Here is a 25,559-nt window from a genome sequence, read left to right on the forward strand (position 1 = left end):
TAATTCCAGGACTATCTTTCTGAACCTCCCTCTCCAACCACAGGTGAGATGTAGATTAGGAACTGAGAGCTGGAACTCCCTCTAGTGCTTACAGAATTGAGAAATTATCTGGAAGATTTAGTTCTCAGTCCTGCTGGTTACGTTTTGACTATACGGTTTAACTTTGAGTAACTTCCCAGCCCCTGTATACCAAGCACACCTAACATCAACCTGAGAGAGGACTTAGAAGTGGTCCCCAACTCCTCTGAAGCACAATTCTCTAAAACCCTAGTCTGTGGTGATGGGTCGGTGTTGGCCTGTGTCACTGAGTGCAAAGGCAGCATTTGCCCATGGTCGGGCGGCCTGCAGCTGGGGGCTCCTCGGTCTTTCCCAGCATCCTGGAGGACTGGCTCCACCTGTAAAGCTCAAGAACCATTAGCTTTTCTTCTAGCAGTTAGCACAACATCCAAATTTTTCCTGAGACTGAGGGAAGGAGAAAAATCCCTCATAATTTAATGATGGTTTTCCTTCTCAGTATACCACAGCTTAGGGAACTACCTGGGAGATTGGTCACAAGATCTACACTGGGATTTTGGCAGCAGGTTCTTGGAATTCCATGTCAATGGTATCCTGTGTTTGGGCATCTAATGATTTCTCTCTCTTTCCTTTTTTTATCTAAAGTTTGTAAATACTTGACTCCAAAGAGGAGCCAGTAATCTACGATGGTGTAACCTACGTGCTGGAAAAATCTTGTGTGCAGCCAGCAAACTCATACTGCTGATTGCACTCTGTTCTGCATTATAGCCAGGTGCACTGTAGTTAGTTCTGTCCACATTCATGCATGCAACTGATATTCATTACTGTGTAGTATGCTAGGAGCTGAGCAAATAATGCTGAACAAAATAGGGTCCCTACCATACGGGACACTGGGCCATCCCCAAGGGTCTGAGCACACCATCTGGGTGCTGCTCTGGGGCCATCGCTGCCGCCACTACTGCCATCTCCACCCGTGACATCTGCACAATGCTCTTCTCTTCAGAGCACACATTCACACCTCTTTCAGATGAGTCTCATAATAGCTTGCTGTCTGACTTGACAAGGTCACTTAGCTAGTGAAGAGAGGACACTGGATCCAAACGCAGTTGCCCAGGAGTTGGCCCGGGGCTTTCACCTCTGCCCTACACAGCCTTCGGTCAATGCCTCAGATGCTCCAGAGGCAGAGTTACGGGTAGAAACAGCTCTCTGGTCTCCAGGGAATGGTCATTAGTATAACTGACAAGAAATGGAAACATACTTCTCAAAGGACCCTGCTCATGTTAGCAGGAGCTGATAGATATCTGAGGGCTTTCTAAGAAAACAGGCTGTAGAGGAGGCCTGCTTGCACTTAGCAGAGATTCAGAATAACTAAGAAAAGGATGAGAAACACATAAGAGGATAAAGAATATTGGCTATAAATAACAGAAAGAAATGTGATACTTAAGAGGTCATGAACAAAAGGCTCCCAAGGTGGCTGGGCAGTTGTCTTTTTAGGATAAGATCTTATGAACTTTGCTCATGCATAAAGAAAAATCACCTGCAAGGGGTGTTCTTTCTATAAGGTTCTTTAGAGAGATTGAGAACACGGTCCCATCATGAGTTACAGATGACACTGTCAATTGGCTTATAACATAGAAGGTTGCTATGGATGAGTAGTGCTCAGTCTTGGCCAAGCATTTCCATGGGCCAAAACTGCTATGTCCAAGACTGTTAACACAGACAAATGTCCTGCATATCATAGAAAAACAGTATTTCCTAAAACACAATCATAACACAATGAAAAGGCTTAGAAATAATCACCCAGTAGCAATGAGCATGCCTAGCTCCATATGTGATCTCCAAGCTGCATTTCAGACACGAAAGGAACTAGAGGCACCTAGTTAACATAGTTGTGAGGCAAGAAATGTACACGATGATCCTGGAACAACTTGTTATGCCAGAGAACGAGTATCAAAGATCATAAGTATGTCAAAGGGCCTCAGGGGTCAATCTGAAGTGGCTTCCACTTGCCAACGATGGATAAATTATTCCATCTATTATAACTATAATAGATAGAAACATAGTGAATATACTGAAATTCATCACGGCACCAAAACTACCACCAGCACCAGCAGCACCACAAATTGGTCACTGTTTGAGGATGCAAGGAGCAGACTCATTGTCTCCGAGGCTGGAAAATAAAGTGAAAGAAATCAAGCCTTTATCTTGACTTTCCTATATGAACTTTACTGCTGGGTAAAAAGTACTAGATGAAGGAAACATTCTCATTATAGAGGTAAGAGAGCTAATAAATGAAGAAGAAAAGTTAAAGTTGGAAAATCAATAGTTTGCAGTCCCTTATGGATCTAGGCATTGGGGCATTAACAGCTGCCAATATCACAAAAAAGAGGCAAATCTATTATGTGCCTCCTGTAGGAAAAATACATCAGTATACATAGAACTTGAGTATGATCAAGACTTGAGATCCCAAAATCACTTTACAGGAAATACAGGGGACAGAGGAACAAGTTAAGCAACACCACAGGAATGCATTCAGCTAAATCCAGTGTAGAAAATGCTATGGGCAAAATGAGACAGTTTCTTCAACAAACTTACTACAAGAGAGGGCGAGAGAGAAAATACTCATGGATTCAAAGAAACTTATGAGACGCATCAACCAATTACCATGTGTGGGCCTTTATTTTGTATCCTGATTTAAACAAATTTTTTTTAAAAAGTGTCAATTGAAAATTCGAATACCAACTGGACATATGTCGATATTAAGAAATCAGTGTTAATTTGGGTTGAGGAGAAGACAATGATATTGTGGTTATGTTAAAAATAAGAGGGCAGGACTTCTAGCTGTGGCCAAGTGAGGTTTGCAATTGCTTTATGGCTCTCCATAAAGCAATTATGAAACTGTACAAAATCAACAAAAACAACCATGTCAGTACTCTGGAAACTGGCAAAGACATCAAACAATCTGAGAAGTGTTTGTGTGAAAATCTGCTGGACTTCAGATAGGAAAAGATGAGCCAACTGGAGTTCCCTGGGGCTGTCCTCATGCCCTCCCAGCAGCTTGCTGGCACAGAGGTTCCACCGGGGAAGAGCAAGCTCTGAGGATCAGCAGCTTTGTGGCTGTGGTCAAAGGGGCTCACTCAATATGAAGCCCCGTGAAAGCAGCTTGCTGGCACAGAGGTTCCACCGGGGAAGAGCAAGCTCTGAGGATCAGCAGCTTTGCGGCTGTGGTCAAAGGGGCTCACTCAATATGAAGCCCCGTGAGACACCTGGATCCAGCAGCATTGTTGATGGAAGTGACCATCTCTACAGTTCTGCAAGCCTGAGCTTAGGGTTGTGATTGGGGCAAGCGTATTCCTAGCTGATGATTAAAGCCACACAAAATGTATTTTATGACCATAATAAATAAAGTTAAATTAGAAATCAACAACAGGAAGAAATATGTAAATCCCCAAATATTTGGAAATTAAACAACACATTTCTACAAGATCAGTGCTCTAAGCCCTGAGCTATGGAGCCTACAATACATTTCTAAAGAACTCATAGGCCAAAGAAAAAATCATCATTGAAATTAGGAAATATTTTGAACTGAGTGAAAATGAAAACAGTATTTATGGGATGTGGCTAAAGCAGTGCTTAATGGGAAATTTATAGCTTTAAACACCTATACCAGAAAAGAAAGATCTCCAATAAATAACCCAAGCTTCCATCTTAAAAAACTAAAAAAGAAGAACAAACTAAACATAAATCAAGCAGAAGAAAGGAAATAATAAAGATCAGAACAGAAGAAAATAGAAATCAGAAAAACAATGGAAAAAAATCAATAAAACCAATAGTTGGTTCTTTGAAAAGATCCATAAAACTGATAAACCTTTTGCTAGACTGACCTAGAAAAAAAGAGAGAAGACACAAGTTACCAGAATCAAGAATGAAAGACAGGTCACTCACTACCAACCTCAGAAAAATTAAAAGGGATTGCAAGCAAATATGAATAATTTTATGCCAAGAAATTAGACAATTTAGAGGAAATGGACAAATTTCTTGGTAGACGCATGTTACCAAACTGACTCAAGAAGAAATAGAAAATCTGAATAGAAGTATAACACATAAGGTAAATTAGTAATTTAAAAACATCCCCCCCCACAAAAGCTCAGATGGTTTCACTGAATTCAAATGAATTCTAACAACTATTTAATAAAGAAATTCCAATCCTTCACAAACTCTTTCAGGAAAGAAAGGAGGAAAGAATACTTTCCAACTTACTTTATAAGGCCAATATAACTTTCATAACTAAGGCAGACAAAGACATTACAACAAAAGAAGACTACAGATCGGTATCGCTCATGTACATGGGTGCAAAAATCCTTAACAGAATATCAATAAATGGAATCCAGCAATATATAAAAGGGACTACACACAATTATCAAGTGAAACTTATCATGGGAATGCAAAGTTGATTTAACATCTGAAAAGTGATGTAATATACCATATTAATAAAATAAAGGACAAAAACCACATAGTCATCTCAATAGATACAGAAAAAGTACTTGACAAAGCCCAATACGGATTCATGCTAAAAACTCTAAACTAAATAAGGAACAGAAGGGAACTTTCTCATCATGATAAAGGGCATCTTTATCCTTAATGATGGAAGACTAAATAATTTTTCTCCTCAGATTGGGGGCAAGGCAAGGATCCACTCTTGCCACTTCTGTTTAACATTGTGCTGGAGATACCAGCTAATGCAGTAAGGGGGGAAAAAAAACCAACACAAAAAGTGAAAAACTAAAACCATCCAGATTGGAAAGGAAGAAGTAAAACGGTATTTATTTGCAGATGACATGATCCTATATGAAGAAAAATCCCAAGGATTCCACATGTACACACACAAAAAGCTACTAAAACTGTAGGATATAAGATCCATGTGCAAAATTCAATTTTACTTCTATATACTAGCAACCAACAATGTGAAATTAAAATTCAGAAAATGGCACAAAAACATCTTAGGAATAAACAATTAACAATGTGCAAGACTTGTACACCAGAAAATATAAAACATCATTGAGAAAAATTAAAGAAGATCTAAATAAATGGAGAGACACACCATGTTCATGGCAGAGAAGACTCAATATTGTCAAGGTGGCAATTCTCCCCATATTGATGTATATAAATTCCATATACTCCTTATTAAAATTCTGGTAGGCTTTTTAAAATTAGAAATTGGCAAGCTGATCCTAAAATTTATATAAAATTTTATATATGGTAAAGACCTAAAAGCAAAAACAATTTTGAAAAAAAAAAACCACAACGAAGCTGGAAGAATTACACTAATCGATGTCAACTTACTCTAAAATCACAGTAATCAAGACTGTGTGGTATTGTCACAAGGATTATGATATAGGTAAAGGGGACAGAACTGAGTATCTGAAAATAAAACCTTACATTTATGGTCAATTGATTTTTGATAAAGTGCCAATATAATTCAATAGAAAAAGGATCATCTTTTCAACAAATGGTGCTGGGACAACTGGATGTTTTACGCAGAACAAATAAACTCAGACTCTTACCTCTCACCACATACAAAAATTAATTCAAAATGGATCACAGACCTAAAGGCTAAAACAATAACCCTTCTACAAGAAAGCACAGGGGAGTATGACACCAAGAGCATGATCCATATAAGAAAAACTTGATAAACTGGACTTAATCAAAATCAAAAACTTTTAGGCTTCAACAGTCCCCATTAAGAAAATGAAAAGTCAAGCCATATACAGGGAAAAATATCGGCAAATCATATTTCTGATAAAGAACTTATATGTAATATAAATAAAGCTCTTATAAATCATTAGTAAGACAAACAACCCAATTAAAAGATGGGCAAGAAAAGTCAAGCCATATACAGGGAAAAATATCGGCAAATCATATTTCTGATAAAGAACTTATATGGAATATAAATAAAGCTCTTATAAATCATTAGTAAGACAAACAACCCAATTAAAAGATGGGCAAGATATCTGAATAGATATTTCACCAAAGATGATATAGGAATGACTAATAGGTATATGGGAAAATGCTCAATATCAACAGTCATTATGGAAATGCCAACTAAAACCACAATGAGATACCATTACACCCCTGTTAGAACGGCTATAATAAAAAAGACAGTACCAGGTGTTGGTGAGAATGTGGTGGTACTAGCACCCCCAGACATTGCTGGTGACAATGGAAAACAGTACTGCCACTTTGAAAAACAGTTTGGCAGTTTCATGAAATGATAAACATAAGTTTACCATACAATCCACCAATTTCACTCCTAGAAATTTACCCAGGAGAAATGCAAACATATGTCTATAAAGACATATACATGAATGTTCATAGCAGCATTATTCATAATAGTAAAAAACCAGAAATGATCCAAATTGTCTATTAACAGATGAGTACATACACAAGATGTGGCACACCCATAAAATGGAATATTTTCCAGCAATTAAAAAGGAGTAAACTACTGATACATGCACAATAACACAAGTTCATCTCAATACCATTATTCTACATGAAAGAAGCTTAACAGACTACATATTGTGTGTAGGGTGAATGCTGGACACAGCCCTATTCCCTCTCCCTGTGTATACCAGAGTTCCCCCTCCCCCCGGGAGACTACCCCTGGCCAAGGTCGTTACCCAAGGAAAGGCACGTCCCCTTTAAGACAAACAGAGGGCTGGAGGGAGCAGGGACCATCAGTAAATGAACAAGCTCTGTGGTGCCAGGAGAGTAGCAAGTAGATTAACTTATCTGCTCAGCCAGATCTCCCATGTGTTCTCAGTTACGTAAGCTGGGTTAGAGTCTACACATAAGCCAGAAAATGATTTACACCACTACTCTGTTCTCTATATAACTGTTGTATGTACTCCACGGTGGTGTGGATTTTCTGACCAATGGCCGCCTAGGTACCTCTCGTAAGTCTAATAATAACCGGGTGAGTTCTCTGGAACAGGCAAACACTATGTGGGTGCTCTTGCAGATTTGGGGCTCCTGCGTTATAGTGCATGATTCCATCCATATGATATGTCCAGAAACGGCAATTTATAGAGACAGAACACAGACCGGTTGCTGCCTCGGGCAGGATGTGGGGGTGGAGAGGAATTGCTAATGGGTGTGGAGGGAACTTTTTTGGGGTGATGGAAAGGTTTTAAAACTTGACTGCACAACTCTACAAATTTACTAAGAATCACTGAATCGAACTTCCAGTCAAGATGGCAGAACAGACGGTCCCCAGCATCACTTTATCCCACAAATCAACCAATTTACTACTATAAAAAAGCAACGATGGGCCGAGCCCGTGGCGCACGCGGGAGGGTGCGGCGCTGGGAGCGCGGGAGCGCTCCTGCCACGGGTTCGGATCCTATATAGGGATGACCGGTGCGCTCACAGCGCTCACTAGCTGAGTGCGATGCGGCTGGTCTCAAAAAGGAGAAAAAAAAAAAAAAAAAAAAAAAAAAAAAGCAATGATAGCCAAGCTGGGGCCACTAGAGCCTAGAGCTCAGGGGAAGAGGAGGAAGGACTTAAAGAGTGCATGAAGGCAGGACAAGCCATGATGAGAGAAAGAAAAAACCACTCCGACTATTTCAAATCCCAGCTGCTTCCAGGATGGAGCTGCTAAGTGCACAGAGTAGGAGCTGGCAGAAGACACAGCTGTGCCCTTCAGATGAAGTTGCTTGGAGGCAGCAGGGGAGAAGAGGGCCTTGGTGGCCCCCAGGACAGCAAGACCACAAACAAGGTTCCCATAGACTCACATAGGAGGAGCCACAACAACTGAAAAAAGGAGCCACTCAGAGGCTGGCGAGTCATTGCAAGGGACTGGAGCATGGCCTGTTCCATGGGAAGTGTTTGGAGCACAGGCGGTGGGTGAGATGGGCCCACTGGAGGAACACTGGGGCACAGCGAGGACAGCTGATCTGACGCCCCAAACAGTGTAGGACCACTCAGAGGAGACTGGTCAGGAGTATAGAACTGGAGGGGGTGCAGTTTGCTGAAAAGACTCAGGCCCAGACCAGTGTTTCTACACAGCCCAGGTGCACTGGATCTCTTGAGAGCCAGAAGTACCTATAAGGTCAACCATTAAAACCTGAGCTGCACAAAAAGCCTTCCCTAGGGAATCAGCAGCAAAGTAGCAATTTAGCTAAACCACAGAGCTCAAGTACTGGTCCCTACAGGAAGCTCCCCCATTTTAGAAGTAACCAAAGGACAACAAATTAGTTCCAGCAGACAGTATAAGTGGTGAGAACAGCAAATAATCCAACACAGAACTGAAAGAAAAAACAAAGTGCCCACAACCAGAGACAAAGTTTGACATTAACTAGTAAAGGTCTCATTTCACCAAAGAATACCTATAATACCTACAAGGACTGGAAGGCCCCTGGGATACCAAGCCAGAAAGGGGGGAGGGCTGGGGGCCTCAGCCATGTCCCCTGACACCCCCAACCAGTTCCCAGGGTGGGGGCCCTGGGCCTTGGCTACGCCCCCCCGACACCCGCAGCCAGACCAGCAATGACCACCGAGCTGCAGCAAGAAGGGCCCCAGGCTCCCGAGCTTGGGTGGTTGGGGGCAAAGGCTTTTGCCACACACCCCTGACATATTCACCCAGCCTGGCAATGACCAAGCCTCCGGTCTCCCCTGTGTGAATGAGGGGGGTGCCACAGGCCTCAATTCCCCTCACCTTCCTCCTCCTTCCATCCCATATCCTTCCCTTTTCTCCTCTCCTCCTCCCTCCCAACTGCTCCGCAACAACATCATAGAATGTAAAAAATAATTAATAGTAATAAAAAAATAAATTTAAAAAAAGAATCACTGAATCATGCATTTATAAGGGGTAAATTATTATATGTGAATTATACCTAAATAAAGCTATTAAAAAAGAGTCCTCATCTTTTTGAGAAATATACAGCAATATTAACAGATGAGAAGGAAAGATGCCTGAGAACTGCTTCAAAATAAAATGGAAGTGGGGGCAGTGGGTGGGGCTCCAGACACCGAAACTAGCAAGCGTCCATCACTGTGGAAGCCGGTCATGAGCACGTGGGGTTTATCACGCTCTCTGGTCTAATTTTGTCTACATTTGAAATTTTCTATAATGTAAAGTTAAAAAATATGCAAGCATGGTTACACAAATGAGGAAAGAGAATCCCTAAATGCCACAATTACATGCATGAATAATTTGAATTTCGCTCTGAGGAGGCTTATGAAATTTTTTCTTTAAGGACATTTATACATAATTTCATAATTCTGTTGGAACTGTAAAGTAGTGAATGGTTTGTCTTCTAACCTGGTGAGTAACGCATTACAGAAAGCTGTTCATTTCCATCTGTGTGAACGGTGACCAAGTCTTTTGTTTCTGTGTCAAACACAAACCACCTGTTGTAAACATGAGAAAAAGCACAATAAGTTGTTCAGTGAGAAAATGAAGTAAGACTATTACAATAGTGAGACTATGAAAAACTAATAATCATAAGGGCTTAATAAATACTTTGTGTTTGCTTAACAAGAAAGCTTATTCCCAGCTTTTATTTAAAGAAAATTTCCTATATACAAGCTTTTCCTACAAAATGGAATGGCATATTGGCTACCATTCAAAACTATTTGCTTATCAATGGTATGACATGGTTTTTCAGTGTTCGTGTTTTGTCATTTACATATGGAAAGAGAGAAGGCCCTGGGCAGAGAAGGTGGCCAACACTTAGTGCTGGGGCCTGTGGTCAGAGGAGGTGGCAAAAGACCATGTGCAAGAGCTCACCCAGAGACTTGACACAGGGAGAAGCCCAGGAGGACAGGCTGGGACAACTCAGGGGGGCAGTGATATTCTGAACCATGCTGTGCAAGCACAGGTGGCCGAGAGTCCAGACCTTCTGCGAATGCTGTCATGCAACCAACGGGTGAAAGAAAGGACAGAGAGAATGAAGAAAGGCGAGTAGAGGACTACTCCTCGAATTTAACCTCTCTGGGCCCAGTTTTTGCAATTGTAAATAGGGGATAAGAGTTCAGGTCTACTTTGCAGGCTCAATGTCAAAGTCAAATGATAGTGGAAATGGAAGTGCTTTGTATCCTCTGATAAGGTCGCAGCTCTCACTAAAGGTCTGTTAAATGCCAGAATGATCCAACTCTCCTACCCATTGTATTATCAAGTGGTGGCAGTAAGTAGGACCCAGTGTTTTCAAGGATGACAAGGAATGCAGGCTCCTTGCTGCTGCAGTTTCAGACCGAGATGACTTAACATCCATCGGCATGTCTACTGAGGCATAGTGACTGTTTTCTTGTCTTCCATGTGGCCCTAACCATTACCACTCATCGTGTGGACTTCCTGTCCCCACTGAAATGTAGATTTTGCTTCTCAGCTTTGATTCCTTGCATCTTGAACAACCATTTACCTTTATGTGCTATTTAACCTTCATACAGGCTGAAATGGAAGAAACAGACTGGGGCACACTAGAATATGCCTTTCAAAAGTCCTGTTAAATCGACAGCATCAGGAGCATCTGGTCCTAGCACTGGAGATGCGGGAGGCATAGACAGAGGGAAGGAATTAGGTCACGTATTCTCTCTTCCACCCCAGGACGCTGTCTGTGATCCCGAGCAGTCACCCTGTCCTGCCACGCACAGTCAGCAGGTGGACGATGGCGACACCTGCCTCTAGCCTGGCTGTCACCAGTCATCACAGGGTGGGAACCTGCTGAGTTTGAAGCTTCAGTTGTCCCAAAGAGTCAAATGGAACATGGGGTGTGTGTGTGCATGTGTGCATGCGTGTGTGTCACTATGCAAACATTTTCATAAAGAATGCTGTTGGATACATGGAGCTCTCCTCTTAAGATATTGCTACCTATGAGGCTGAGAAGACATAGCCAAGACCGAACCGTGCCTGTCCCTGGGGAAATACAAGTAACAAGCTTCATTTCCATAAGCACTGAAAACAAAGCCATGCTGGTATGAACTCACCTCCCGGTTAGTGTTCCAACTGCAACCACAGACCCTGAAGGATGAAAACCAGAAGACTGAGCTGGATCCTAAAATATTTTAAAGGAAGTGTAAATTGATGGACAGATACAACACTATAGCATAAAACAGACACATGCACAGCTCTAATTCCTTAGAGCTATATGGCTCTGTTTGAAAGTCTCTTTTTTCTTGAGAGAGGAAAATGTTTTCCTACTGAGTGAATGTCACATTTCAATAATGCTAAATTTTTATCCTTTTAGAATTTCTCTTTTTGCCATATCCTTTCACATCTATGGTAATGAAAATAAAGACAAACAAGTAAATGCTTTTCTTCAAAATCATGGTTCACAGAACCCAGCCCCTTCGGGCTCTTCCATCTGGGTGCTGAGCTGGCCACCAGTGACGGGCACCCCTCGGCACACCTGCTCGGCAAGTGAAGGGAAGGAGAGCTGAAACTCGGACCCAGCATCCTTGCTGGGATGAAAGGGTGATGAGAAGGTCTCCTGAGGGGCTATTTCCTTCAGTGGGATCATGTATATCATTGAAAGCATCAGAAACATGGAATGTGCTTTTGACTCATTCCGTATGATACAGTGGAAAGTGTGGGTTTGGGAGTCAGACTAGACTGGGTGTAAACACTAGCTCTGTCACTTACTAACTAGTGACCATGCAAATTATTTAACTAGTCTAAACCTCAATTTCCCAATCAATAAAATCAGAGTTAAAAAAAAGCCCAAAACTTCCACCTGCTGGGCTGCTTAAAGGATTATGCTTAAAACATATGCAGAGCTTGGCAGGCCAATAGTCAGCGCTCAAGAAACACATGACTGTTTTACATGTAGGAAAGGGATATTTCAACACCCTGATGTGCAATCTGAGTTTCTTTTGCAAAGGTCACAGAGATGCTGACTTTATGCTTTACCTTTACCATCAAACTGAAAACGTAGACATAAATTGTATGGTTTCAGTACACTTGTAAATCCTCCTTCAAAGGGTACACTGTAAACAGGCTCATAACAAGAACTTCTCAGCATTTAAGGCAGTTAAGAGACTGCACTCGGAAAACCTAACAACCAACTCAGAAAAGCTAACTTGCTGTCCAAAAATTCAGGAGTAAACTTCAGAGTTACATGGATAAGACAACTCAAGACACTGTTCAAAGCAATGCAATCTTAAAGAGATAAATCGAATGACATTTGCTTTGGGACAATTTTATATCACGATTAATTTCACGCAAAAAAAAAAATGAACATGTTCCAGATGAATCTGCATAAGAAAAATGGAAATATAACGTGCATCGAATGACATTTGCTTTGGGACAATTTTATATCACGATTAATTTCACGCAAAAAAAAAAAAAGAACATGTTCCAGATGAATCTGCATAAGAAAAATGGAAATATAACGTGTATATTTACCTCTATTATTTTGTCCCAGACAGGCCGGTGACCAACAGCATCCCAGAGAGTGGCATGCTTGTCATGACCACAGGTCAAGAATTGAGGTTTTGAGGCATGGATGGCCAGTCCCCAGAGCTCATCAGTGTGACCCTACAAAGAACCGAGACACACAGAAGCTCTGAGATACCTCCATCACCACACAGGAGCCCTAAGGAGGATGAACCACGGCTTCATGCCCACTGCATGACCACCGCATCAGTCTCTCTGTCCCCCACTGAACTCATGGCAGCAAATGAAACTCCGAAGTGGAGGAAGGTTATCTCGGTTTAAAACACAGGAATTATCGCCTCCTTGTAATGCTTGATTATATTCTGATATAATACAAAATCAAAGTGCTTGGTGGGCCTGCTTAACGGGACCGCACCTGAGTGATGGGCACAAAGTCCCCCGACAGAGTGCCCTGCAGGACAAAGTTTCTCGTCGTGCCTATCAAGATCACGTCGCCTTTGCCCTCGGCCACTGTTCGGATTGGACCAAACTGTTCTGGAATCTGCATTGAAAAGAGTCATACGAAAAGACAAGATTTAAAATGTCATTAAATTGTTAGCTCAGTCATTCCAAATACTTGTTTACACATCATACTGAAAGCTCCTATCATGTCATGCTGATAGACAGAGACAGAGTTTTATTTTATTTATTTATTTATTTTTCTGACCAGTGAGGGGATTGCAACCCTCGGCACGGTGTGGTCTGCACCATGCTCAGCCAGTGAGCGCACCGGCCATCCCTATGTAGGATCCGAACCCACAGCCTCGGTGCTAGCAGCGCTGCACTTTCCCGAGTGAGCCACAGGGTCAGCCCCAGAGACAAAGAGTTTTAGATAGATAGATACCACACTCAGTTGTTGAGTGAATAATCAAAACCTCAAACCTCAATTTTAAAGTACAATCATTTTAAGTATTTTTATACGTCTTAGAAGAATCAGCAAGGGTTTGTTTAAAAAAAAGAATTTTTGGGGGCCGGCCCGGTGGCGCATGCTACAGTGCGCCGCTTGGGAGTGCGGTGGTGCGCTCCCGCCGAGGGTTCGGATCCCACATACAGACTGTTTCCGCTCCATGGCTGAGCGAGGGGCGGCGCAACACCGAGGGTTGCGATCCCGTTGCTGGTCCCGGTCCAGTACGGGCGCGACACTGAGGGTTGCAATCCGTTGCCGGACATGAAAAAAAAAAAAGACAAAAAAAAAAAAAAAAAAAAAAAAAAAAGAATTTTTCTTGACAGAATTAAAAAATAAGGAATACTACTGGTTAGTTTACTCTTTACTTGTTATAACTTCTGATAGCAGTAGCAGATAAAATTTGGAAAGTAAAGAACACTATGACACTGCTATAACGAGAGTTCCTAAAGATACATTGTAACTTAAAATGGTAAATTATTTGGCAACATTGCTCTCTTTAGCTTTTTTTTTTTTTTGTCTTTTTCCGTGTCCGGCAACGGATCACAACCCTCAGTGTCGCCCCCGTACCGGACCAGGACCGGCAACGGGATCGCAACCCTCGGTGTTGCCCCCGCGCCTCACTCAGCCAGTGAGCGGGAACCGGTCTGTATGTGGGATCCGAACCCTCGGCGGGAGCGCCGCCGCACTTCCCAAGCGGCACACTAGCGCAGTGCGCCACCGGGCTGGCCCCGCTCTCTTTAGTTTTAAAATCCATTGTTCTTGCTGGTTAGTGTATGGAATAATCTAAATGTTAAGAAAAAGAATTTCAAAATATACCCACTAAGAACAATTTGCTACGATAAAGTCAACGAAGTTCTTGCACTATAAAAAGGACAAGCTCTGCAGCTCAACCCAGGCAGGCTGAGGGTGGGCGCTGCAGTCCCACAATGATAAGCAGCAGCCTGCTCTCATACAAATCCCCTCAAATCCCCTCTCTAGTGTGCTTTGTTAGCAAGAGCAGTGACGAGCCATGCTAATGAAGAGGAATCACAGGCCCTAACAAGTGCTGAGTCATCTCCATGATGCTAGATGAGGCTTTGGAGCTTCTTTACAGCTATAATTTAATAACTATAGTTTAAATTATATTAAATTATCATTTAATATAATTTAGTATGTCTATGACTCTAGCAATTTATGACACATTCAATCAAATGCTGGTCAAATCTTATTAAAAATGTTATTACAACTAAATTGAAAGGGAACATGATTTTCAAAGCTGCAACGAAGGCCTTCCTCTATGAAGAGCAATCATCACCAGAACCCATCTTCCTTCTCCCAAAGAAGGGTGCCATGCAGCTCTCTATGTGATGTGTAAGGGTGTTGTGTGTATCTCACTCAGAAGTCGGAAAAGTCCAAAAACGTGTCCGTTCTACACTAGGCATAAAGAGCACTGCCCTTCAGATTGATGACAGTTTTGCAATCTGTCTGCTCGTAATTTTCTGGAACCTAGGGGAGAAAATTCACTGAGTGTGTAGAGGGAAAATTAGATTTCCTGCCTATGTCTCCTACCGGGGTGCAGAGCTGCCGACTAGGTAACAAGGAGGTGACGTGCCTATCAAAGGCAGTTAGAGCTCCAGGGAGCCTGTTGGCACTCAGCAGACAGCCATGACTAAGTAGATACTCAATAAATATTAGTGTAATCAGAGCAGTAATGTCTCCAGAATAACACGCTGGAAATTAAAGTGAAAAAAGAAAGATTTTAATGATAAATCAAAATGTACATAATAATCCCTTGGAAAATTGAGATTGGTTCTAATATAAAAATATCCTAAATATGAAGTGTGTTACAACCACAAATTTTATAAACCTAATTCCATTTCAGTAGTTGTACTTAAACTGCCTCCATGATTTTAATAAAATCTGATACCTCCATAAAGTATGATTTCATCTAAACAACGTTCAAAACTGTAAGCTAAAGATTTCATACTAACGAGGAAACTGGTTAGGATAACAGTTTAAGGTTCAAAATGAATTTCAATAGTAGTGTTTGTTGACCTACCTCAGTTTTATGAAGTTTTTGATAGTTTCCATTCCAGGAAATGAGCTTTCGATCTTTCCCTCCTCCTGATACCAGTGTGCCATCTCTTAACATACAAAGTGCAAAAATACCACCCTCATGGGCCCCTTGAACTGCGTAGCTTATTCGATTCGTACCTAAACACACCAAGAAAACCATCATTAGTACATTGTCAAAAAGCGCGCCTCTTCCCACTTGCAAATCTCATTTCATTTTTGTATTCCTCTAAGTTATATTAATAGACAATTCTTACAAAAGTCACGTTTGGCTTCTTACTTAAAACATGACCAAAAACATTGGCTCTGTGAACAATCACTTGTTACCTTTTCCCCATACTAAAATGTTGCCACTTGAGTCTCCAGTGATGGTGTCACCATTTTCAGAAAAAGTCACACAGAGGACAAACTTTGGCTTTTCTTGTTTCTGCAGAATGTAGCAAACATATATATTTAATCCTCCTTTTATTTGTATTCATAATCTCTAGAACCACAGTAATCCCAAACTGAATAGTGTCAAGCTTCTGTCACCACCCCGCACGTCTTCCACTTTTATCTACCATTATGTAACTTAGGCCATGAGATGAACTGCTCTAAGAGAAAGAAATTCCTGGCAACTCCAAATGGCTGCGGAATCACATGGCTGCACACAGTCCAGGCAGAGTAGGGTGCTGGAGGGGGATAAGGGTCGTGCTGTATTGTCATGACTGTAGCCTTAAGAATTAGAGCCCTTGCACCAGAATAAAGGGGGCCTCTAAATCAGCCTCTGTAAAAAGTGTTGTCTCCCACTGCTTTCACCAGGCCCCCAAATGGCCAGACAGAGGCACAGAGTTTCTCTCTCATCCTTTGCAAAGACAGGCTGCCCGTCCTCCCAAGTGCTTTCTTCCTCCGTGTGCTCTTTGCAGCCAGCCATGCTGGGGCGGAGGCTCTGCCCCCTGGGCATCAACCTTCTCCTTGGCGCACCCCCTCCTTCTTTCACGACCTCAGCAGTGTTAGCCACAAGACTTGAGGGGCTCCCCAACTATGTGAGAGATCCCAGTGGAGTCTTTCCCACTCCACGCTTCCCCCAGATGTACCCCCCCACACACATCTGCCATTAAAACCAATGTCAAGACAGAGACACCTCAAAGCTCCCTTAAAATCTAGCCAATCACATGTACCCCTCAGGGAAAAATAAAACAAAAAATATAGTTTAACTTTACCTCAAATAATCCTTGCTTCTTAATAAGGGAGTTCCCTTCTAGTGTCCAAAAGTAGAGATGTGATTTTCCACAGGTAACTATGATATTGGTGTCCGTGGGGTGGAAATCCGCAGCAAATACAGCTTCATTAGAACACTTCAAGAAAAACAAGAGAATCAAATGCCTCAGATCTGTTAAGATACTTAAGAAAATAAATAAAATCTGAACCACACAAAACTCATTCAAGCCAAGCACTATGCTTCTTGATTTTCTTCCTATTGAATTCATCTTGCTGTAAACATTAAACTTCTGTTGGCCGTGTGCCTTAACTTCCCCTCCTCGTCTGTCTCCTTCACTGGACTGTGAGCCCCTGAGGACTAGGGCACTTCAGAGTCCTCTTTCTATGCCCGGGCCTCTCACCTGACCGGGCATGGACCAGGCACACAGTTTGCTTTGCTGAAGGGGTGGGTTAGGAGCAGGAGGCGAGTTAAAAATTGCAAGCATTTGTTCTCAACGGAATCACCTAATGTGTGTTAAAATGCAGATATCTAGGCCTCACCCCCATCTGTGATTAAAGTCTCCTGAGAAGGGCCTTGGAATCTGGGTTTTATCCAGCTCCATCGTTCCTGACTGACTGGCTGACCTGTTTCCCCTGGGAGTCCCTCCTGGTTCTAGCTCCTTGGGCTCTGCTTGTGGTTCAGTGACCCAGCCTGGGGCTCCTTGTGGTGGGCCTGGCTCTTGGGTGTCACCTCACCCCTCAGTCCCTCCTGGTTCTAGCTCCTTGGGCTCTGCTTGTGGTTCAGTGACCCAGCCTGGGGCTCTGTGTGGTGGGCCTGGCTCTTGGGTGTCACCTCACCCCTCCTCCACCCATGTCCTGACTTCCAGGACCTGCACCCTGGTTTGCTAACGCTAGCCCTGACTGTTGCTTCTAGTTAATAATTCAGTTACATGCTCTTAGAAATGGATAATAACTTGCCTCTGATTGCTTCCAACCTAGCAACATAGCGAGACCTTAAATGCCTGACCCGAATATTAGACAGCAGGGCTATGGCATGAAAACAGGGGTTAGGAAGCACGCCCGATTAGAATATTAGGCCTGCAGCCCAGACACACAGAGAGAAAAGAAGGTAAGTAAGGTTATCTAATGGTAATTCTAATGTTAGGTAAGGAAGGTTATCTAAGGTTAATGAATGCCAGGATGAGAAATCTGAAGTCAATTCTATAAAAATAGAGATCCAACGATGACATTAATAGGAGAAAAACATCAGGAGGCTAAAAGAAAGTTCATGTGATGTATTGTGCAAAATGGATTGGAGGCAGTAGAAGAAGTTGTCAAAGGGGACCACTGCAAGAAGAATCCTACAAGGAGTGACTTGGGATTTGGCCAGGGGCGCTGGCTCTGCTGTGGACAGGCCCCCGTGCTGGTGGCCCTGCCACGCTCTGCCCTTCCAGGGGAGAGGCAGCGGGTGCACTGCTCATGACCACACCTCCAGTGCCTCCTTGCATCAGGTGGGCACACAGTGGGCATTTGTCAGGCAAATTAAAGAAAAAGTGAACAAATAAACACTGAGTGAATTAAAAGGGTAGTGGGTGTGAAATGAGGAGGAAGAAATCTCACAGGCATTGTAAAGACAGGAAAAACCCTGACAGGACTGGGGAACAGAGTCCTATGGGGGAGGACAGGGGGCAGGAAGCGTCTAAGGTGAGGGTGTCATGCCCAAGGGCTGGGGGTGGGAATGGGCAGCCCACCAGGACAGACAGGGCAGCTGTGTCCTGGAGCCCACTGGGAGGAGGCTGCAGGCTGTGCCGTTGCAGCTCCTAGTGGGAAAGTCAGGACACGGCCCAGTGTGAGTCTGGGAGTGAAACCTTCACATCGGCCAGTCTTTCTTCTTTCTGCCAGTCCCACACAGACAACACGTGGTCGTTGGAGTCGTCCACAGCACAGAGATTGCTTCCTCCATTCTGGAAAGAAAAAGTTATTCACAGGGAGACTACATTTGAGAATAAAATGGGTTGAACAAGATTAAAAATGAACAGTCATTTTACTTTTAATAAAGAGTCCGCTGCTCCACTGCTTTTGCGACCTGCTTTCTTGGCCAGACAGGGAGAGTGTGAACGTGGGATGAGGAAGGGACAGGATCAGGGGGAAGGGTTGGCTCTTCTCCATCGAGTTCCACGAGAACCAGCCCCCAAAGGGGCTCAGAGGCCCCGCTCCTGGAGGAGACAGTGCCCGCAGCAGGCACAGCATAGTGGTCTATTACCAGCTGTGGACAGGGCTAGTGAACGAAGCCCTGGGGGCGTGAACACACAAGGTATTTTGATGTGAACATGTGCGTGTGATTATAAACGTGTTTCAGAACTGCTGAAGTGGTTTAAGAGAGCACTAGGGTGGACGTGTTGAATCCGCACACCCTTACAACACCTGAAGACCACGGGGCCCCATCCAGTCCCTGTGGAGCCACATGTGAAGGCGATAAACGTGTTTCAGAACTGCTGAAGTGGTTTAAGAGAGCACTAGGGTGGACGTGTTGAATCTGCACACCCTTACAACACCTGAAGACCACGGGGCCCCATCCAGTCCCTGTGGAGCCACATGTGAAGGCGGCAGGTGAAATTCAAGGCCAGAGCAGACAAAGCCTTAGAGAAAGTGAGGACAATGCCCCCGGGGGGGCCTCTTTTCATCACCAAGTTTATGCGGCTGGAAATGTTTGATTGGAAGTATGTGTCCCTGGCAAGACGTGTGTGTGACCTCTGAATGAGGGACCTGGTAAGCAGGAATGCTTCAGTTCACATCTGCACATGCACGTGGGTGGTTTTCGTGTGGGTAAGTCTCTCCCTCTTCAACCCTAATCTGATTCTCTTCTCCTATGGACAAAGACTGTGACACGCGCAGAGCTCCCACTTACAGATTTTGAGAACGCAATACAGGTGACGGCTCGATCAAAAAAACCTACTCCGATGACATGCAGAGTATTCAACGTCACAGAATCCCAGATGCGTACATGTGGGGGCAATGGCTGTTATAAAAAAACACAGAGTCATCAATTGTGACAGTTACGCAAATTTATCTTTACCTTGAAGCTACAAGACTACTTGGGCACTAACTTCCATTCTGTCAAAACAAAAGGCCTTTTTCTGTATTACAGGAGTACGCCTTTTAATATAAATAAAGGATTCCCAATGGCTTCAGGAGATTATGGGCCCTGTGACCACTTTAACATTTAGGTGGGGTCCACCCAATTTAAAATTTTGAACAGCCAGTTCTTGACTACTGTACTCCAAGAATCGATACTCTAATTTGTATATCTAGATGTGTCTGGATTTTAGAAATGAAAAATGACAAGAAAAATGGAATCTCATATAAGGATTATTCTTTTAAAGTCTGTTTTGTCACTAAGGTGTCAGCATGTCTAAGTTCATCACCACCAAATGGTATTAAGAGCTTAACATTCTTGGGCCCCATAAGAGCGAAACAGGTAATCAGCTATACACAAATAAAACTGAGAATTGTTACAATTTGTTCAAAACCCTCTCAACTGTGTCCCTGGATAATTTATACTAATTTTTCTCTTCCTTAATAGAAGAAAAAGCATCATAGAGCAATGAGCAGATTTATCAACAAGAAAGGTCCTAGCATTGTACCTGGGGACAGACTAGGCAGTAGGGGAACTGGGTTTTAGTTCAATCTTGCCTCTGATCACCTGGCCTCTCTGGATTTCTCCATAGGCAAATTGAAAGGATTAGCTCAGATAGCCAAAACATTTCTCAAGTTCTGATTCAATTCCAGTGCGGGAAACTGAAATACCCTTTTAAGCCACTAGAGGGAGGAACAAATATTTTACTACTAATTTCAAAGAACTTTTCAAGGCCATTTAACATTAAAAACAAAAAGATAAAGACCTGTTCCATTTATGTGAATTTACATAACAGTAGGCTGACTTCCATTATTCCTCTTACCTCTTTCAAGTGTAGAATTTTAATGGAAAAGAGCATAAGGTTTAAAGAATTCGATGTTATTAAAATATTTAATATTTTCTGGAACAAAACATGTTGATAAAAATGTAAGTACTTAATGTAATAAGTTTCTGATAATATACTGTGCAATAATAAGCTACATAAAAGTAGATATCAAAAAAGCTACAAAGAGTTTTGAAAAAGACATGACCACAGACTGTGATACATAAGTAACCAGTTTTGTACTGTTTTCTATTGAATTCTACTTGCTCCCTCTCTCATCCCTTAAAATACAAATTAAAGTCTTGCTGAAGTGCTTACATGATGTGTGCTAGAAACCTCCTAGTGGCTTTTGTGACTTGCACACAGACACAAACTCCACGGACTCAAGTCAAGTTTACAGGGTGTTCATGAAAAAGGGTGCCTGAAATTTGCTGAAGAGGGAAAATGCCCCATATTCAAATGATTACTTATTATGATTTTAACTTTATTTATTAAATGTGTACCTTCATATTTTAATGCTTAACATGTATGTAAATAAGTATTTTAAAAGTTAGTGAATTCTTTGACAAGAACAGTGCTATTTAAAAATTTGCTAAAATTAAGGTGAGCTCAAGGGATTTTTAAGGTCACTGTAAGACTTAATTTGCAATGAAAAATTCAAGTGAGGGATTCAGAAGTAGTCAGGTACTGGTCCCATATTTAAGAAGTCTTCTCCTCATCAGCAAAATATTTTCAGAAGATTACTTCATGTTACCATTTCATCACACAAATACAAACACAACATAACATACCTTTCCATCCTTAGATGTCCCTGCGACTTGTCCTGTTGCTATCGTGATCCTATCAGGATGAACTGCTAGGCTGAAAAAAGGGTACTTATTGAGGGGTATATCAACATTTATAAAGCAAATGTATTTCACAGGTCCTATTTTCCAAAGCCCTGTAGTCTCAGGTTTAGCCTAACCTTTTGGAATTACATATAGAAATGTTAACCTTGCGAAAGACAGGAAACTTTCCTCAGGCTAAAGTCTTTGTAACACAGCAAAGTTGCTGGCTCAAGGACAGACAAGTTACTTGACTGATATGTAAAATACTGGGGAAATTGCTGTAGGGAAAAAGTGTTTGCTAAGATCAAGCTTTTGTTGGTGGATCGACTCAACCTTTTCAAATTGCATTATGGAATGTCACTTTGCTTGTTTTACTGATGTTACCAGCCTATCCTGTTAAACTATACTTAGCCATAACCCCACCTACGTTCTTTTCCTGTAACTTCCTGGTCTGGAGAATAAATGTGGGGAGAGAACCCCGGTTTGTGGTTAATTTCCCAAGGAAGGAATGCCTCTCTCTTGAGGGTTCCAGGAAATTAACCCCTTTGGGGTCTCTCACTGCTTGGAAGAAATGAGCTTTGAGTAATCCTTTTTGTGGCTCCATTACCCAGGAGAAGAGAGGTGATAAATCCGTGTGAGGCAAAGCAACAACTTATAAAATACCTACACCTTAAAGGTAAGCTTTACTTTTCCCTCAATCAAATGTAATCTAGTTGAAAATTTAAATAGAAATGTATAATGCCTAATTTCTTACAGACTCACAATAAATTCTCTAAGTACTCCAATGACCTTAGACAACTAGTACCAATTTCATTTCATTTTAATTCCCTTATTTTTGAGAATTTTCAAACTTAAGGAAAAGCATCCTTTAGTGGGAAAATACTGTTTCAATCTCAGAACCAGTTAGTCTACCACCTTTATTAAGAAATCATTTTGAGGGCTGGCTGGTTAGCTCACTTGGGAGAGCATGGTGCTGGTAACACTAAGGTCAAAGGCATGGATCCCCTTACCGGCCAGCCACCAAAACCAAAAACCAAAAAAAAAAAAAAAAGAACAAGTAATTTTGAGTGCATTAAATAGAAAAGGCATCATCTTTTGCCAACAGGATTTTTATCATTGACCAGGGACCCAGGAGACATAGAAATACATAAATCCATCTGTCCACCTATCCATCCATTCTTGCAAGATACATAAAATCCTCACCAAAAGCTATAAATGAATTACAGGAATAGCAGACCCAGCTGTAAACACGAGGCAAAACATTTTCAATTTTACTAAAAAGTAAAGATCCAAATCAGAAACCTTTAGGGCCGGCCCAGTGGCGCACTGCTATAGTGCGCCGCTTGGGAGTGTGGCAGCACTCCCGCCGAGGGTTCGGATCCCACATACAGACCAGCCGCTCACTGGCTGAGCGAGGTGTGGGCGCAACACCGAGGGTTGCGATCCCGTTGCCGGTCCCGTCCGGTATGGGCATGACACTGAGGGTTGCAATCCGTTGCCGGTCACGAAAAAAGACAAAAAGGGAAAAAAAAAAAAAAAGAAACCTTTAACACGTAATGCGTTAATAAGGCCTCCAAACAGGCGTCTGTTGAAGCTATTGTGTAGGTTTTGCGGTCAGTTAAGATGATGTGTCATGGGCCGGCCCGGTGGCACACTGCGCTAGTGCGCCGCTTGGGAAGTGTGGAGGTGCTCCCGCCGAGGGTTCGGATCCCACATACAGACCAGTTCCCACTCACTGGCTGAGCGAGGCGTGGGGGCAACACCGAGGGTTGCGATCCCGTTGCCGGTCCCTGTCCGGTACGGGGGTGACACTGAGGGTTGCGATCCGTTGCCGGACACGGAAAAAGACAAAAAAAAAAAAAGATGATGTGTCATGATGATAGAAAACTAAAAATGACAAGAGTCTTACAGAGCCAGGTAACTAGTAGACAACACAGAGCACAGGAAGAAGAGTTTTCCCCAAAGATCCTATTTTCTTAGATCCCTTCTCTTCTCCTTAGTTACGTCCCAGTACTGACCTCCGCTTTCTGTAAAAGCAATCACACCTCTCGAGGACTCACCACTTCACGTCGTCATTGTGGCCGGCATAATGCCTCTGAAGCTGCTCCTCCACGTTGTACAACACCACCACCGAGGCGATGAAATACACGGTCTCCCCCGTTGGAAGCAAGTACAGGTTATTACGACAGTCTCGACCCCTGTAAGTATAGCTACTTCTTGTCTTTCTTGGTTTCCATTTTCATGAAATATATGTTTCCACTCCTTCACTTTCAGTCAGTGTGTGTCTTTACAGGCTAAGTGAATTTCTTGTACACAGCATATTGTAGATTCTTGTTTTTTTTTCCTTTAAGAGCTGACAAAACATCAGCTTTATTCAACAGGCACAGGCGATAAAATACTACATGGTTATTATCCATTTCACTGACTTAAATAACATCACCCTGCAAATACTCAGTGCTGAATGTATCTGAGCCCTGAAAAGCATGTAAAAAAGTTGGAAATGGTCATCAATGTAGCATGAATACATATGAACAATATGAAGATTTGGATTTATTTTTAGAAAGTTATTGAGTCAATTATGAGTTTACTTCCTGTTGTAATCTAGGAGCTAAATCTTTTACTAAAAATATATTTTTTTAGCATGATAAAAGTACTCGTAAAGGGTATAAACAACATACACACACACTCACGACACACACACATATGTGTAGAAGGTAAAAAACGTAGGTCCCCCTTACACCAGCTCCTTAGAGATAATTTAACCCCCTTTTAAAATTTTGGCATGTATACTTCCAAACCTTGAAAACTATTCTGAGAGTAAATTATCACTTAAACTTGGATGTTAAAAATACCTTGGCAAAAAAATACCATTTATTTGGAGCAAAGTGAACCTTTTTAAATCTTATAAAGTGTGAGTAGGAAGTAGGCTGAATAAATGTGTTTTGAATAATGTTTTCCAGACTTGATTTAACCATTTAGTAAACCACGACTGACTTAAAAGCTGAATCACTTCAATTACATGTGCCCAAATAGACTCCAAAACAGGTACAAGGTAACCACTTATGACATCTGAATCTGAAAAAATAAAAAATGCATTTTGGGGGAGAAATGTAAATATAGGTAATCATTTAAAAATATAACTCCATAATCTCAAATAGTTATTCTTCTAAATGAAGTTACAACAGCCTCAATAAAAACCAACTTCTTCTAATTTGTGTTCAGGGTTTGGTATCAAACAGGTACTCAATATTTGTTTGAGGGCAAAGAAAGGATTTTACTCTCTGCTTTAAAATCTGCATGAACTGGAAGGTGGCCTCTGCACACTTCCTCTAAAGCAATTAATAAGTAAATTGAATTAAATAGGAGGGAAAAACCCCAACATTTAATTCACCTTTTCCACAGGTTCTATTTTCTAGTCCTTCAGTTATTTTCCCCTGGAAACTCATTTTTCCAAACCTCACACTGTGAAGCCTCCTGCAGCTCTGTTTCAAGAATGTTAGTTATATGGTTGATTCTGATTTTTATGGCCTAAATTTTTAGGGAGGCTTTTTTTTTTTTTTTTTAAATGTAGGATTACATCTATGCTACATTGCCAATTTTGTTTGTGCCATTCATTTTACTCCCTTTAGTCCTCTGGTATTTGCATTCTTATATAACCCCCTCAATAAGTCAGTGTTCATCTTGAAGTTGGGCTTCTAAGGCTGGCCAAGTCCCTACTTGGTCTAGGGGAGAATGGTAGACCTTCCTTTCAGGGTATCCCTCTCTCTTTGTTTGGCTTTAAAAACTTTTTGTCAGCACAGTTTAGTTTCAATTTCTGATATTCCCATTTTCTCATCCATAAGTTCAATATTTTCTGGCATTTGCACTGCTGTTTCCTTATAAATACATAAACCTCCTAGCTTTTCCATCTGTCCCTGAAGAGGTGACTAAGTACATGATAGCTTCTGTTAACAATAATCAACTATTTCTTACTAGAATCCTAAAGTCTACCCATTTTTGATTATTTTCACTCAGCTGGCTTCACTATAGGTTTTTAACTCACTTTATTCTTTTAGAAAGATTAAAATTCTAGCCAGAAACTAGTGATTCCCTCCCCCCCATAATTCATGCAGTCATATAACATTTTAATAACTTCAGGAAAATGATGTATATGTATTTGAGCAAGAACCACAAATATTTCTTCATTCAGG

At 41.9% G+C, this 25,559-nt stretch overlaps 1 protein-coding gene across 3 annotated transcripts in view; it reads right to left on the bottom strand.

Moving 5' to 3' along the window:
• EML1 (echinoderm microtubule associated protein like 1) overlaps positions 1-25,559 on the bottom strand; it is a 90,023-nt gene that overhangs the window by 8,743 nt on the left and 55,721 nt on the right. For all 3 annotated transcript variants that reach the window (XM_008579905.1, XM_008579907.1, XM_008579904.1), the window contains 11 exons: positions 23,430-23,579; positions 21,334-21,403; positions 19,492-19,602; positions 18,452-18,547; positions 16,607-16,741; positions 15,732-15,831; positions 15,391-15,545; positions 12,822-12,947; positions 12,416-12,547; positions 10,999-11,066; positions 9,335-9,423 (listed from right to left, as the gene is read on the bottom strand). In XM_008579905.1, coding sequence (XP_008578127.1) covers positions 9,335-9,423; positions 10,999-11,066; positions 12,416-12,547; positions 12,822-12,947; positions 15,391-15,545; positions 15,732-15,831; positions 16,607-16,741; positions 18,452-18,547; positions 19,492-19,602; positions 21,334-21,403; positions 23,430-23,579 — 1,232 coding nt within the window. The remainder of the gene's footprint in view (positions 1-9,334; positions 9,424-10,998; positions 11,067-12,415; positions 12,548-12,821; positions 12,948-15,390; positions 15,546-15,731; positions 15,832-16,606; positions 16,742-18,451; positions 18,548-19,491; positions 19,603-21,333; positions 21,404-23,429; positions 23,580-25,559) is intronic.

This window comes from Galeopterus variegatus, unplaced genomic scaffold (assembly GCF_000696425.1).
Source record: "Galeopterus variegatus unplaced genomic scaffold, G_variegatus-3.0.2 Scaffold1978, whole genome shotgun sequence".
In the NCBI taxonomy this organism is placed as follows: domain Eukaryota; kingdom Metazoa; phylum Chordata; class Mammalia; order Dermoptera; family Cynocephalidae; genus Galeopterus; species Galeopterus variegatus.